The 16,881-nt window shown below is 39.8% G+C and overlaps 1 protein-coding gene across 1 annotated transcript in view; it reads right to left on the reverse strand.

Annotated features, from left to right (window-relative positions):
• Positions 1-16,881, reverse strand: part of LOC137972411 (uncharacterized) — a 29,946-nt gene continuing 13,065 nt past the window's right edge. The window contains exons 3-13 of the mRNA XM_068819121.1: positions 13,373-13,523; positions 12,979-13,043; positions 12,652-12,691; positions 11,759-11,815; positions 11,337-11,383; positions 7,461-7,589; positions 6,675-6,857; positions 6,269-6,378; positions 5,650-5,803; positions 5,342-5,487; positions 1-3,585 (exon numbers count right to left, since the gene is read on the reverse strand). Coding sequence (XP_068675222.1) covers positions 2,151-3,585; positions 5,342-5,487; positions 5,650-5,803; positions 6,269-6,378; positions 6,675-6,857; positions 7,461-7,589; positions 11,337-11,383; positions 11,759-11,815; positions 12,652-12,691; positions 12,979-13,043; positions 13,373-13,523 — 2,517 coding nt within the window. The 3' untranslated portion in view covers positions 1-2,150. The remainder of the gene's footprint in view (positions 3,586-5,341; positions 5,488-5,649; positions 5,804-6,268; positions 6,379-6,674; positions 6,858-7,460; positions 7,590-11,336; positions 11,384-11,758; positions 11,816-12,651; positions 12,692-12,978; positions 13,044-13,372; positions 13,524-16,881) is intronic.

Below are 16,881 nucleotides of genomic sequence, written 5' to 3' on the forward strand. Positions count from 1 at the left end.
TTCATTTTATTGTTATTGGATACATGTACACGAACAATATTGTGTTAAGTCGGTGCTATACAACCGACGTCTTCAAATCATATTTTTTGTCAGTGGCTGAGCCTGCAGCCAGGTGTTGTGCGGTCACCACAGCCCACTCAAAGCGAATTGAATGCATAATGAATGCATAATGTGCGTATAAAATGTCTAGAGCATTGTGCTATATAAAGACGGCCTGTAAGTCTTCAGAGTGTTCAAATTTGTAGGGTGCTACACTATCGATGTGGAAACTGTTATCTGAGTTCAACAGCTTACGAGTTTAGCTCACTTTGATTGCACCTATAAACTGCGGCCCAAATGCGGAAAACACTCACGACAATTGCCAAGGCCAACATACGATCTGTTCGGAATGTTTTTAACGCGTTCATCCTCAAGCTTGAAACGTTCATTCTCCCAACTAGTACCATAAATTTCTTTGTCGGTTGGTTATAAAAATTTGGTGTTATATCAAGATCACACCTCTTCAGCCAATACTTATCTTCATTCCCAATACCTGTCTGACTGTTCGGAATGTTTTTAACGCTTTCATCCTCAAGCTTGAAACGTTCATTCTCCCAACTAGTACCATAAATTTCTTTGTCGGTTGGTTATAAAAATTTGGTGTTATATCAAGATCACACCTCTTCAGCCAATACTTATCTTCATTCCCAATACCTGTCTGACTCGGACAGTTTTTTTTTAATTAGGAGAATTTACATGCTGATCACTCCTTGTCTACAAAAGGTTTTAACCTCCAAAGTGAGCAAACTCGTGCCGGCAAAAAGTAAATAACGACTAATACACGCAAATTTTAAGTTTAGGCCACCGCATTACTCAACAAAAATGTGGAATTTCTTTCATGTACATGATTAAGCCACTTTAAAGCTGTATTGGTTTGACACTCCTCTAGTTTGGAGTTTAAATAAATGAATGCAACTTACAAAGTTACGATTCAAGACCCAAAGTTTTGACTGTCTTGTGTGGAGGCGTGATAATGGGGGCCTTATACCTGACACCTATTTACATTTACTAAAAGAAAAGAACGCTGATGAGTAAGCATATAAAAGTTCCCATTTTACAGAACTGGCGAAGATACTAGGCAGTAGCGTTGAAACATTGTGAATGGTAACTTTGTAATTTAATTTGTATTTATTAGACTTGAAATCAGAGTGGAAGCAATCCGTGTCTGATTGTCGTCTTGGTTGCAATTTATGAACCTTAGGTAACTACTCTGAAACCAATATGATCGCGTAATATCTTGGCAAGAAATACGCCATTTTACAGTTGTTTGCTCAGTGACCTAGCCTATGAATGGCTGCGAGGCTGCCGGTGACCTTGTATTGATACAGACCTCACTGCTTTTATCATGTAAATTGTGTTGTTGTAATTCTAATTAATCTACATTAAAATTACAAAAGCACAAAGGTTTGTATCAAAGCAGGGTCACCGGCAGCCTCGCTTCCCTTTTTAGGCCAGGTAACTTAGCTACAACTGTAAAATGTTTTATTGTTTTCTCTTATCTTAATGGAGGGAACATAGTTTTTGACTGCTTAACCCATTAACACCTCACACGCCCTAGGATGCCTTCAGTTTACGAGTAAAATCCTCTGGCGTTAGAGTAAAATCGGAAAGTCTCACTCTCAGGGGTCAATGGGTTAAGGTGCAACATGTCATACACTTTCTCTTCTGTTGTATTTCTCAAGGTAAATCCATTGCTACGACAATCTTCGACAGATTAAATGGAACATGGAGACCACCCCTCCCCCCAAAATCAATGATGGGAAAATGGCGTGTTATGGCATTCGCGCGGCTTCATCTTTAATTACGGGGGAAGGGGGCATTTCTGTTCCATTTTATTCTGTCCAAGGTTGTAGGTTCTTCATCAATGTTCAATGGTCAGAGTACCTGAATCTTCCTTGAGGTATTGTTGGTGGCCCAATTTTGGCGGTATGCAAACAAAGCTTAAATACTGCATGTTGTTGATAGCGATTTAGACACTTCCGTTGTAAATGCGCTGGATGCTTAGAGGTCATATCTACTTAGAACGTTCTAAAAGCCTGAGGCTTCAATGAAGCTCAGCTATGATACGATTCTTTGAGCGCCTAGGATATAAAGAATGCGCATTCAAAGTCTTAAATACTGAGGTCAACCACAATACTTGTCAACTGTCTCTGCAATACAGAGTTGTGTCTTTCCCTTGTTGTTGCTTGTTCCTGAAGAGGGGATTCTTCCCTTTCATCCTCCATCAGCACTATTTCACTTTCATATACATGTTCTCTCTGTGATTCATGCGGTGATGTTTTATTCTCGCAAACGTTTTCCTTATCATCAGGTTTGCATTTAGCTTCCCTCTTGTACTGGAAATTCGGTCGCTTTTTCCTTCTCATCGCGTTCTTTCTTCTTAAAGTAGAGGCTCGATCACGTGCGGGCTCTCCATTTCTTTGACGTTCAGTATCCTTGGGAATATTTCTTGGTTGTTGGTAATGAACTGGGGGGCGATCCACATCCATCTTGTTCGTTTGCGTAGTCTCAATATCGGAATTTCCGCTTTCTGTTGGTGCATCAGCATCACCCTGCGAGGATGTCGTTCCTGAATTTTCCTCTTGGAAGGAGTTTGGCTCTACGTTGCATGCTTCTTCGAGGCTTGCATTTTCTTTCTTATCTTCTAAGGACCCGTTTGCATTCATAACTTTTATCGGTGAATCGCCCGAGGTTACAATCGGACGATCGTAAATGTCTTCCTCAATTTTGGGTTCCCTTTTTGCCTTTTTCTTAGGGTGAAAACTCTGTGTTTCCCCTGTCCCTATCCGAACTTCTTGATCACTTTCGTGCTTCCTAAGGAAGTGGTATTGTCTTTCCTTCGGGAGTCTAGCTGGCCTTTTGTAGTGTATTTCATACAGTTCGCAATTTTTATTTATGGTGGTGAAAGCTTCCTCTTTGTCGGCGTGAATTTCACAGTTTCCATCTGCATCTGAAGCCTTGTTCGCTGCGTGTGCAGTGTGTCTAGCTCTTACCCATTCATGGTTGTTGAATTCATAGCCGGGTACGTGATAAGCATCACCTTTGCCGCGATCCAACTCCCAGCGTGAGAGGTTTACGCCACATATTCTTAACTGAAGTTCGTCCTTGGAAGAACTCTCACTTGCGTACATAGCGTTCTTATTCTCCTTGATCCACTTTTCATAGTCACCGTTTCCGGAGACCACATCGATTGTTTGGTTTCTAGTTTCGCAAGGACACATGATGTCAGTCACAGGGCACGAATAATCTGACACTTGTGCTTCGCCAACTTGTCCTTTTTGTTCGGTGGGTGGGCTATCTGAAGAATTCACGGATTTCTCAGATCTTTCCTTGGGGCCATAAGCATCTGACCTTTCTACATACTTATAGCGGTGTTGAGCAAAGAACTCTTCGGAACACATTCTCTCTATGTTTGTTTCAGAGGGGTGACTATCTTCAACTAACACGTGAGGGGCGTCAGTCTCTTGATAGACAGAAAGACCCGGCGACTCTTCTTCGTTGTGTGTTTTCAACCAAAGCTGCATAATCCAAGCCTTCATTGGTTTCCTTTTAACCAAAAAACAGATTAACACAGTGAGCAGTTTATTCCACTCCAGCCTACTAAACTCTAAACCCATGCGAGCCTCCGAGCTTTTTTTGCCCTCACCAAATCGCGTTGTCTAATTGAATTTTACCATTCGCCAATTTGATGTTAAGGGAACTCTTGACAAGCATCTCGTATGACGCCGTTACATTTTTCTAAATCGTTGCTAGGCATTTACCGAGCAAAAATAGGACAATTACTGCTTTAAAGAATACCAATTTGGTTACAAGAGTAAATAAAAACGTGAGAAAAGCGGGATTCAGGACAGTATGGTCCTCGGTCTCCATTAAGTTACTTTCCGTAATGTCTCATTATCCTGTAAATAGCCACTGTGAAAATTAGTCGAACTCGTTCAGTCCTGTTGCAATGCTTTCTTACAAGAAGTAACTTCTTACATCGAGTAACTTAGGGGTGCAGGGCTGGCGTAGCGGTGAGATCACTCGCTTTCCACCAATGTGGCCTGGGTTCATTTCCACACTCGACGGTGTCATATGTGGGTTGGGGATGTTGGTCCTCTACTCTGTTCCGGGAGGTTTTTTCCTGGGTACTTCGGTTTTTCCTTTTCCTCAAATACTCACTCAGTGATCTTGGTGTTTCAAGCAATCTGATTGGTTCGCTATCTCGGAGTAATTGAGCATTATTCACTCCCTACGGAGTGAATAATGCTTGATTCAAACAAAACAAAATGGCCGGCGTAAACTCGCCAGCATTTATGACTCGGAAATATTGAGAATACAAGATGATGCTGTGTGCTACAGAAGACAACGAAGGCCAGAAAATTTGGCCTAAAAGTTTTCAAAGGTAAGAGAAGAGTTTATACCTTTGCCAACCAGTGTTTGACTTCGTTTTTCCAGATAATTGTTGCTGAAAATTAAACAATCTTCACCCCAACAATTTGTTTCACTCGGAGTAATTCTCTCTTTTAGGTCTGGTCTCCCACAAAAACGAATTTCTAAGTGAAATCGAGGAATTAAAAAAAATGTTTAAGAAAGTTCCTTGTGGTTGCAAGGAAACAAGACGGGTCATTTTACAACAAACTAACGCTCCCCTCAATTATAGCCACCATTTCATGTGGATCCTTTACCAACTGCACTTTCAATTGCCATTTCAAATGAACCTCAAAAACTTTGATCGAACGGTGAAAATGTTTTAACAAGCAGGCTTTCGATTTAGATTGCTGATTTAAACGGTGCTAAATGAACATTTTGCTGTTTGTGACGAGGATTTTAACGAAGGTTATTTAGATTTGCCATGTTTGAAGCTCCTGTAAACACTTTCGCGCATGCTTTGTGCCGCTTGCACGTTTTCCACGCATGAATTGAGATGCCAATTAAATCGACTTTACATGGCTGGTTTTTTCTGCAATTGTTGTTGAGATCACTCAGTGAGTATATACTAAAACAATTATTCTTTTCAATCTCGGTGAAAAGAGGCAGAATATTTACCTCGCCGCTTTGCGGCTCGGTAAATATTCTACCACTATTCACCTCGATTTCAAAGAATAATTGTTAATTGATTTGATTTGATTTGCGTTAATTTGTTGATTTCACTTTACAGTGTCCCCAATTAGTGCTCCAGCGCTAGATGGACTCGACACTCCTTTTTTCTTCCTTTTAGGCAATGAGCAATATTTTTATTGTATCTCTATGGACGGCCTACTGAACATACAACAACCCTGTGACTTTTGAGTAAGAAATGTGAATTTACGTAGGAGAATACCTGCTCGTGAGACAATCGAAAATGGCGAGGAACGGAGGTCTCTGCTTTGAATCGAAAGCCCAACACTGATGCATGAGGATGTAGACCCAATCAGGACAGCATTCAGGTCGGCTGAGTGGACCGCTGTCTCTCTGATAAGGCAGAATCTGTAAGGCAGATGATGATGATCACAAACAGTTAGTTCATGTTGGTGGATCACCGAGTAAAAGTCTTTATCATGGATTGATAATAATCTTTCTAATACTAGTAGAACTTGGGTGTGCTAGAAAAAAACTAACGAGACAGGATTCCGCCATAATAATCTTTACCTCGTCATTGTCAAGCCAGTGATAGGGTCTCGAGAATTGTTGTTCTTCTTGACCATATTGGTAGGATGCATAGAGTTCCCAGGCTAGAATACCAAATGCCCACACATCACTGGCATGCGAGTAATATCCATCCAGGATGACCTCTGGTGCACTCCTGTAAAAAAAAAAGGAGTCTTCGGTGTGAATTTTTCCAGCAATAAAATATATGTTTTCTAAGAGGTACACGCGACTTGTTTTGCTTCATCTGAAATCTTTATTATGGGTTGAGGATAATCCTGCGCAACGCTAAGGAAAAATGAGAAATTGGCCTTTTGTGTTGCACCTTCACTGAATTAAGATCATAGTGCAATTTTGAAATTTCGGTAATGACAAATGCGATGATTCGAGGATTTAGGGAAAGTCGTTTTGGAACAGAGCAAAAACTTGTGACTGTCGCGATCCTTATGTGGCCATGCTTGGCGTGACTTTAAGGAATGGAGACAGTGTCGAGTTAGTGACAGGAGAGAGAGCATTCCTTTTAAACGTCATTCGAAAATGTTTTCATCGTTTCCTAAAGCTATCTTCCCTTGCCATCTCTTTATTTTTTTCCCTCTTTTCTAGGCATCTCATGATATCTCACCATCTAATGGCATCAAGTGGCATGGCAGCTTGTGCAACACACGATGTACTAGTGACTTCGTAAGCGCTCATTGAAAGACTCTTGGAGCGTCCCAGTCGACCAATTTGAACCTGCAAAGGACAGTTTTCAGTCATTATACGTTGATAAACCTCTGCTGAACAATGTGACTCATTTGAGATGACCATCGCCTCCTTCAATTTCTGGCCTGACGACGCGACGCACCAAAGCTGCCTTAGGAAAGTTAAGTACCCCAAAATAGGTCATATATTCTGACGGTCGGAGGTTCATTTTGATGCTCCAGTTATAGTTCTCTTTTTACGAGGGAATAACACGCTTTTTTAAAAATCATTTTGCATTGTTCAATAAAAATTTGTCGTAATGATGAGTTCAAAAGTGGCCAACTTACCTGGTTTGGTGATACGATATTGACGTACTCAGCTCGAAGAGCCCCATGCACAATGTGTTTACTGTGAAGGTAATGACACGCAGATGCCACTTGGGACAAAAACATCTCTATGTTTTCCTTTTTGCATTGTCTTTGAAGAACGTACTCTTTGAGATTTCCATAGGAATAGTTAGGACGTGAGGCCTGACAAACAGATCATAAGTTTAAAAAAAACGGCCTGTCATGGTTTCGGTCTTTGTGACAATAAGTTTCTTTTTGTCAGTGAATTTTTTTAGGCTTACAGCTTTATGAATTACTGCCTGCTTACATCCGAGAGCTTGTCAACTTGAAGGCCTTTGGAACCGGTCTGTTCAAACACTTTACACTGTTTGGCTATGCTGCCTTTGTAATTACATTTGGAAATGGTTAGACTCTTAAGTCTTCTCGCCGGGATAGAAACGATAAACCGTATACCCCTTTTCACAACTCCTCATTCTTCATAACCCTCTGGGATGTATAAGAATCTATGAAGAGCCATAATGTGATTATGGCTCTTGAATCTATACACTATTCGTAACGAGTAGGGCATGGAGTTCCCGGTGTTGCGGTCTGTCCTCTGTGGTATATCATTGTTGCGAGGGCAAATGCTCGGAGATGCTAACTACACCAAGCTACTCTAAAATCCAAGAGTAAAGAAAGATATTATTATTATCATTATCATTATCATTATTATTATTTTGATGATAATGATGATGATGATGATGATGATGTCCCCACAGGATATCATCACTAATGTTGAATACTTACTATCCAGCGAAATGATTTGAAGAAGTCGTATTTCCATATTTTTACAATGTTTAGATGATTGAGACAGCGAAGCTCGTTGGCATGCTGAACATCTTGTTGTGAAAGTCTCTCCCACGTCCATGTGGACCCCTAAAGTTGTTGAAAGGGTAGACAATAATACGACTATTTTCAATATACATGGAATAGACCATTTGCATGATGACGTCACGCGCGCTGTGCATTATGGTTTTAGTAGTAAAGAGAGTTTTAAAAATGGTGTCTGGAAGTAGCGAAGCTGGAGGATTTACTTGCTGTGTTCCGGGCTGCTACAACAATTCGAAGAAACATAAAGGGAAGTTTTCATTTTATAATTTCCCAGGTGACCAAAATTTAAGAAGGCAATGGCTTCATAACATTTCCAGGAAAGATTGTCGTCCAACTAAGGGTCATCGTGTGTGCAGTGTTCACTTCGAAGGGGGCTCCAAAACCTACCAAAACAACGTGCCAACTGTATTTCCTCTACAAAAGTCTCACCTTAAAGTAATAAAAACACCAAGAAGACTACATGTTCGCCACAAAGAAGAGAAAATACAAGAAGAGACCGAGGAAAATGAGCCGATGTGTCCGGAGGAGAATCATATCGATAATACCAATCACTGTAACAATGAACCCTCTCTTGAAGACAAGATTATTGAACTCAGACAACAAGTTGCAGCACTTGAATCGCGGAATTCTAAATTAGAATGCGAATTAAGATTTGGACTGGAAAAATTCAAGTCTTTGGATGACGATATGCAGTATTATACTGGAATGGAAAACTATGCACAGAAAGAATTAAAAACTTCAATACTTTGAGACAAATCATTCCCAATACTATGGCTGAAGATATAAATAAAATATGGAAAGTATGTGCCATTTTAACTAATTTTAAAGGTCCCATACTTCTTTAGCCATGGTGTTACAGTAAGATAAGAACAGAAACAAAGCAAGACACAATAGAATGTATTGCATGGGTGTGTATATTCTCTGAATACTAATACATGTAGTTGTTTTAGTCATTGCTCAAGTTACATGTACTATACTCTCTAGCAATCTGATTTACTTGGCTAAGGAATTTTAAGTCCAGTTTTTTGTACTAATATACTTCCTGTAAGGTAGGATGTTCATCTCACTTCTTGCAACAATACACTGAGGGATGAAGTGGTTTTCCTCTTTTGATTCTCTTGGTGATAATCTCAGGTACTACAGCATGTAAACAAAAATCTAATAAGTTACGTTTAAGATCATTCCAATAAATTGGGTCAAAGTAAATTCTTTCAATATGCAAATCCTCCATATTTCTGTAGTAACAATAGATTGCCCAATCAGACCATTGCCTTCCTGAAATACCCATACCTCCTTGTATTTGGGCATAGTAATGATGACGAATTTTTAGCTTGAGTCCATTACTGGTTATTTGAAGGCATGAGTCTTTTGCATGCTTAGCAATGAAATGTAATAAATTGTCCTCAATTTTCTGTTGTGTACATAATCTGCTGGGAAATTGTTTATATTTCATTTCAAGATTTCCAACTGGACAGTGCTTTGCTGTGGGGTCATAAACTTCACCATCAATACTAGATGCAAGCAAAGGGTTTTTTTCTGTCAATGATCAATCCTTTTTCAGATACCTTTATTCCAGTGTGGCCAGTTTCAAGTTGCTTGGCTATATACTTCTCTTTGATTATGGGCTCAAGCCTTAAACCTTCTTGACATTGATGGGGTGTTTTACCTTTTGGATGTACTGAAAAATATCACGTATCAAGCGATCAGGTGCACTGGTGGATCTTCTGTTTTTAATTTCGCCAAACTTGGATGCTGTTACTCGTGCGCATCTGTATTTGAACCACTGTGTATTTTCAGACTGACTCCTTTTTTGTATTTCTATCTCAGATATTTCAGTCTCAGTTATACTAAGTTTTCCAACAAAGTCAGTGCACACCTTTCTGAAATTTTCTTCATTTAAGTCATAATCATCAGAAAAAGATTCGGGAAAAGTCCACTCAGAAATTATATGTTTTTCAATGTAAGAGAAACTGGTGTTTATACACGGGTTCTCGGGCGGAAGGGATTGTGCACATTCTTGGTTGTCATCTTCAGTAAAAGATCGCTCACTGTCAGGAGCATCAGCTTTGACAGCTTCACAATGAGACAAGCAAAATCGATTGTCAGAATTTGTATCGAGTGGCTCAATAACGCTTTCCATTTTAATGATTTTGCAAGGAATACCAATGCCACTATCTGCAACCCCCATTTCATTTAGACGTTTTCCGTTTGAATGACAACAATAATCATGATCCTTCAGTATGTTGTCTCGATTTTCCCTTAGTGTTATGTCTTGAGTGACAATGGGCTTGCATTCATTCCCGTCTAACAAATCAATAAGCATTGGTCGGTTCTTTGTTTTTGCTGCTTTCAAGTCCTCAGAAAACTGTTTTATTTCATGTTCATTGACTTTTCTGGCAAAAGAGGGTGCAGCGACGTAAATTTGCTTTTCCACTTTTCTCTGAGTCCTTACCGCGTTTTTCTTCCTCGTTTTATCGGCCTCATAATTATGCTTAATCATTAATAACTCGTCCGATAGAACTGGTTCGTCCTTTGAAGAATTAGAGCGTGGTATGTGCCACTGTTGTGCTCTTTCAGTGCACGTAAGGTCAGGTGGTATTTCATTCACTTCGCTTTCAGTAAAATCGAGTATTTTGTACAGCAATGCGCCAATATGCTTACATCGACCATTAGCTCCCGCTTTACAGTTACATGCCCCAGACTTCACCTGAGCCGTTTGCTTACTTAGTGATACTCTTGTCCTGTATAGTTTGTTTCTAGTCATGGAGGCCTTTACGCGGCTTTCAAAAAAAACAGAAATGTTCATCTGTCGTGTGGTTGAACTTTACCTTTTGCACATGTCCGGCTTTATATAGAGCGTAGCCTTCACGCTTGCTTTTGAAAGCACCTCGGCGAACTTTCTTCGAGTTACTTTCCATTTCTCCGGCTAAATGAGCAAACAAATAACAATGCTGATACGGAGGCATTTGTTCCAAGGATAATGTCTAACCATCGCTGGGCCATGTAACTCTCTTGGGAAGATTATCGCTGGTTAGTTGTGATCGAAGCTCGCGCTCAAGTCGAAGTCTACGAAGATACGAAGATGTATCCCTCCATTTGTATCGACGATTTTCTTGTCCTGGCCAGATACCTGATAATCCTTTATTCTATTAAAGTCAAAGACGCAGCTGGAGCCTAAGAAAATCGCTTTAATTCTTAAAATACTGACAGAAAAATACTGACAAAACTACAAACCTTGCAAGTAATTCTCTTCGACTTCCACCCACACTAGCACCTCGACTCTTTAACCAACGTTTAAGTTGTTCATTATGAAAGATTTGAGGATCCTTATTTTTGAACGATGCTCCTTGGACATCGTCCTCAGTCAAAACAATTTTCTTCTTGAAATTTTCGGACTTTGAGTGGCCTTGAATGTCCTCGTTTTCATGACTTTTCGCATCAGTTGCCGCCATTTTTTTAAACTCTCGCGGTCTTTACTACTAAAACCATAATGCACAGCGCGCGTGACGTCATCATGCAAATTTTCTATTGTATTCCGGCATGTACATCATTGTTGCTCGATCGTTCACGACAGGTTTTAGAAATCACATTACTCTACGGTCATACTACGGTGGTTAGCTTGAGATGCTGTTAGAAAAGGCATATGCTATCAGTTTCGAAGGTTTTCTTACGAAATACGGTAAAAACGCATATACCATTTCAAATGTATTGAGGAGATGCGCCTTTTACCCGTTCTTGCCTATCGGCCTTATCTCCATAAGAAGGGATAAAGAGGATAAAAGTACTTCTTACTTGATTATCTGTGATAAAATAATCTGCCACGAGGTCATCATAAATATCTGGGGAAAAAAGCAAGGAGATAATTAGTTGAACCATTATTTCTATTTCACGACACTTTTTATTAGGGTTTGACAGATTAAGGCATAAAAGGACAGAACGTAACTTTGGAGTGTTTTCTAATACAGCCTTGTAATGGTTCATACTACTCTTAAGTAGAGGTTGCAAAGTGTTGACCATTGAAAGCCCTAATATAAAAGTCATGCAGAAGGTTGTTTTCCTCTAGAGGACAACTTATGTGACAGCTGTGACAACGTCCAGTAGTGTTATTATAAAGCTGTATTTGACAAGTATGAAGTTTTAAGTGCGTTATAAATGGCTTATCTCGATACTGCCAGGGATTTGTCCCAAAATTTCCACTTATCTACACGTATTACCAGACTGCATGTTATCATCCTTCTCCGTTGAATCTAAGTTAACATCCTTGAGAATATCTGTGGGTAAAGATTAACAAAACTAAAAAAATCAACGAGGAGGCATGGGAGAATTGAAACTACGGTGTTGGTAAACGTATCTGGGTATAAAGAGGAAAAAACGTCTTTGAGCTATATATTCCCAGTTCGTAATCAATATTCGTGAATAAATAACGGGAGCGTATGCTTTTCGATGCGTGTTTGAGGAGGGGAGGAAGGGGGGGGGGGGGGGGAAGGGAGGGAGGAAGTGCGACCGAATGGTTAGGGGCCTTGCCTTGAGATCCCGGGTTCAAGCCCCGTTTGACCATTTGTTGAATTTGATCCTGGTAGTCCCTGATTCAGTTTATCGACTGCTCTTGTAAGTAGCTAACTGGTTTGCCACCGGCCAGTTGGGATTCTTAAGTTGTTTCTGTTCGTTTTAATCGACCTGAAAAGCCCCTTTGGAGGGAGGGGGGGGGGGGGCTGCCAATTAGTATGTATGTGTGTATGTTAGAGTATGTAATAGGAGAGTTGCAACGAATGGCAACTTAGGAAGAGGTTAATTATAGGTCTAGTTCACAAAGAATTTGTTTTGTTGGTGCGTTCGTCTGCCTCGTTTTAAAGAAACCTCAAATTGAGTCGGTTCCCACATGAGCTGATATTGCTTTCCTGTTTATGGCTTGTGGCGAAGGATTCAAAACTTCTTCAAGAAGAGTATTAAATAGTTGATTCTAAATTTAATCGAAAATTTGCCACCACGAAGGAAACAATTAAAGTCGCGGAGGTCATTTACGTAAGGCCCCTATGGCACTTGTTGGATGACAAAATTGAGGGGTGCATCTAATTGCTTTCATTCTGGACATAAGTGATACACTTACCAGCAATTGTACTGTACACAGCCTCGCCATCCGAAGCGATCTATGTGTGGCAAAAAGTAATGAATTAGCACTTGGAAAATCAGTACTGTGAATAATCACGATTGTAATTACCCTTTCTGGCAGATGTGTCATTATTTTTGAGAACTGCTTTTGAAGAACACAGTAACGTCAGAAATTCCCAGCTGACAAACGTATATAAATTCGAGACCTGTGTTATTTTGTTTTACCAAATACGCATAATTAATCCTAATTTTTAACAGTTAGAAAAGGTGCCTTCATTAAAGAATCCAATTCAATGAAAACAAGACAATAACACGAGAAACTTACATGGCTTCCACCGGCATTAATGTCAACCTCCAAGGGTGGTGGACCAGGTCGTGGTTTTCCCTTGTCTAAACAAAGGAAATAAAGAAGCAAAGCCCAAATAAATAGTGGATCGTGGATTTTTATGGAAAGCAAATGGAAATGATTGTTAACAGCGACAGTGCGGTCCAACTGCCATGTTAGGCATGCGCACATATAACCAAGGTTGCGGCAGTTATGGACAGTTGTTTCTTCCTTGTTGGGCCTCATCAGAGTGGCATGGCTGTCAAACTCTCTTCCACTCGTAAAGGTGTTCAGAAATGGTATCATTGTTTTAGTGTGCTTAATGCTTCCTTGTGTTTTCCCCAGGCGGAAAAGCACCGATAGTCAGAAAAACAAACTGTTAATCCTCAATTACCTGAGTTCTGGATAACTTGGGCAAGCTGACTCATGATGTCAGTAAATCTTAGTCTGTGTGCGCATTCCCATTTGCAGCACTTCTTTATCAGCTCATACTCTCTGTTTTCGAGGCAACTCTCCTGGGGTACGATTTCTTTAAGGTGTATAATCTTGTAAAAAAAAAGGCCGGTGAAAGCTTGTGTTAGCAGCTATTCCGTGCAAGCAATCTATTAAGTTTGTGATTATTGTTGTAACCTTTATTTTTCGTTTTAAAAAAACTGGAACTTTAAGCAGTCCCTTACAACTTTTTATGTGATCGCATCGTTATGAGACAGCAGCTGTTGTGTGTTGTCCAATGCCTCATGAACCAGGCCAGAGAGGCCCTGCAGTCTGCACACAAGCCCTGTTGCAAATGTCGTCCTCGTTAATGGAAGGTTTTGCCTCCACTCAAGTTCGACTAATCCAGGTTTACTACATTTTGAGTTCCATAAGCCCTTTCGCTTTTGTTTTTAAATTGTAAGTTCACTTCAGAAAAACCAACAAGCTTTAAGTAAAGTAGGAGTTTAACACACTGTTTTTAAGTCAAGGCGCTCGTAAATGCTTTATATACATACATACATATATATATATATATATATATATATATATATATATATATGTATATATAACTGCAGACAGTACTGTTTCGGCCTTCTGGGCCTCATCAGTGCAGTGCTGATGTCTAGGATGGAGGTTAAGCTATAAAGCCACCCCAGATGTCCCACACATGTGGTACATCCAAGTCATGCCAGAGTGCTCAAACTAGCGAGCTAGAAAGTTCTTTGGGCTGTCTGAGCCAACGGAGATAGTGGCGTTCCAAAAGGATCCTTTAGAGATTCCCAGTCCAAGCATCGACATATGAATTTATATACAGTTAAAAGAGTCAGAGGACGGACAACTTTTGGAAGCTAAAAAGTAAAATATATTAAAAAACGTTTCGGTCTTAGACCTTCATCAGTTTACAGCATGTGGATAATAATTAGGTTTAAGAGCTTATATATGGTTTACAAGGAATTTTCGGTATGTTACAAAACTTAACAACAATACAAGTAAAAAATCATTACAAACAAAACAAAAGAAGTAATTCTATTCCGAAAGGTACAATGTAATAACAGCGAGAACTAAAACTATCATTAAAGTAAAGAATTCATGTGCTACATTGAGTTGTGAAGTTATATGATTCGTTAAGCTTGCAAACTATTACGACTCAAGTGGTCGCTTGGTTGTAGGTGATTCTGTTCCTGGAGTGGAATTCTTGCCTTTTGTTAAGGCCAAAAGGTGCTAATGAGAAAAGTTGCGCACTCCAGTACGCTTCCTTCGTGATCAAAAGTTTATCCAAAATCTCAGTGCAGTTGGTAGCAGACACCTGATCGATACACTGGAAACAAAAGTCGTTAAGGGCATGCGGCCTATTGTTATAATGTACCGCGACCTCAGTTTTTCTTGTTCGTTACCATTGATGATTTATGATTACGGAATCTAACTTTGAATTGTGTTGCCGTTGAACCAACATATTGCAAGCGACATTTGTTGCAGGATGCAAGATAAATTACATTTTTAGAATCACACGACAGTCTTGGTTTAATAAAGTATTTTCTATTGGTTTGGAAACTCTGAAAAAAATTTGATTCTATCAAAACGTTTTTGCAAAGATAACATCTACTACGTTTGCATTTAATGCAACCACCTGTTTCATTGGTTTCTTGTTCTGTAAACTGATGAAGGTCTAAGACCGAAACGTTTTTTTAATATATTTTACTTTTTAGCTTCCAAAAGTTGTCCGTCCTCTGACTCTTTTACGCTATTGAGAAGGAATTTCTTTGCATGTCTGCAACTTGTTACGAGCTCATTTCTGTTGTTAAGGGTCGCCAAATCTGGTCTACAAATTATATAGTATTTCACCCACAGACATAAATTACACTTCTTCGTTACATTTGAATAGGATCTCGCATGCCTAACAATCCGCCATTTAATGTGATAGTCGACTTTCTTGTCTTTCAAACTCCATACATATTTACTAAGTTCAGTGGAATTTCTGTAGCGTTCATTTCTAAAGGAACATGTGTGGTTTCTATAACGTGATTTGAATGATGTGTCGCAAAGACCGATGTAAGTTTGCTTTGACTGAGATGTTGTGACCTCTGCTTGATAGATGGTATTCCGCACGTTGCACTTTCCGTCTAGAGGGCAGGATCTTTTGTCACGGCAGTTGCAAGTGTTGATAGTTTGAGCGGGTGGATTTGATGACTTGTTAATGACGGCTTTATTTTGGTTGGAGATAATTGTTTTTACATTGCTCATGCAGCTATAACTAATTTTGAGAGTGTTCCGGTTGAAAATTCTGTGCAAAGGGTGTGATTTTGGGAGGTGCTTGCCGATTAGGGTGAGGAAACACTTTCCAACTTTTGTTTTGACGTTTTGGCTGTACGGAGGATTGAACCAGGTGATGTTTCTAGGCCTATTCTTGCGGTGTTTGGTTTCTGGAGTTGTTTTGCTGTAGGTTAGATTATATAGGTAGCCGCTCTTGTTGAGTGCATCTTGGTAGGTTTCTTTCGCTTTATCAAATGATTCTTTGTCGGATGAAATTTCTGAGAGGCGCTTGTTTATGGATTCCGGTATGTTCTTTAGGATGGATGGGGGGTGATTGGATTTCTTGTGAACGTAGAGTGGGATGTTTCCTTCTTTTGTGTAGGGATAATGCTTTCCAGATTGGAGGTCAAGGGTGACGTCTAAGAAATTTACTTTAGTGATGTTTGCTTCGACTGTGATCTTTAAGTCGTTTTCACGGAAAATTTGGCAGAAGCCCTTCTTGATTCTTTCGATCTGTTGAGGGTTTGAGTCAAAAGCTGCCAAACCGTCATCTCTATACAGGCCGATGCTGTTGCCAAACTTTTTGGTTAGACAGGACAATAAATAACAACCCACTAGTTCGCATGTTTCAGCGCCATCGAAAGATCCCATTGTTATGTCGAATCGGCTGGCAGAGGATTTTTTCTCCCAAGGGCAGTCATTGGAAAATAGTCTTGGTGGCAGTGGAATGTTCTTGGTAGAGTAATTCAAGTTGATCTTTTCATTTTATAAGCTCCAACTTGTTGAGCACTGTAATTGTTTCATCGTCCACTACTATGGAAATGATCAACTTGAATTACTCTACCAAGAACATTCCACTGCCACCAAGAAATGAATACATGAAACGACTAATCGAAAAAACTGAACATTTTCTGCGGCGATTACGTTGGAAAGCACACTACTTCCTATCCGGGCAATCTGAAACATCAACCAAGGAAACCTATGGATTTAAGTCAAGGAACTCACCCCCAAAGATAAATGAACTGATTCCTTTCGAAGAAGGTATGTTGAAACTAATTCATAACATTGAATTTGATGACAACGCCTCCAAATGCAATTTCCAGAGAACATTATACACCGACATCGATACAAAAATCAAGAAACCAAATAATCTACTTATTCCTGCTGACAAGACTACAA

The sequence above is a fragment of the Montipora foliosa genome, chromosome 10, assembly GCF_036669935.1.
Source record: "Montipora foliosa isolate CH-2021 chromosome 10, ASM3666993v2, whole genome shotgun sequence".
Lineage (NCBI taxonomy): Eukaryota > Metazoa > Cnidaria > Anthozoa > Scleractinia > Acroporidae > Montipora > Montipora foliosa.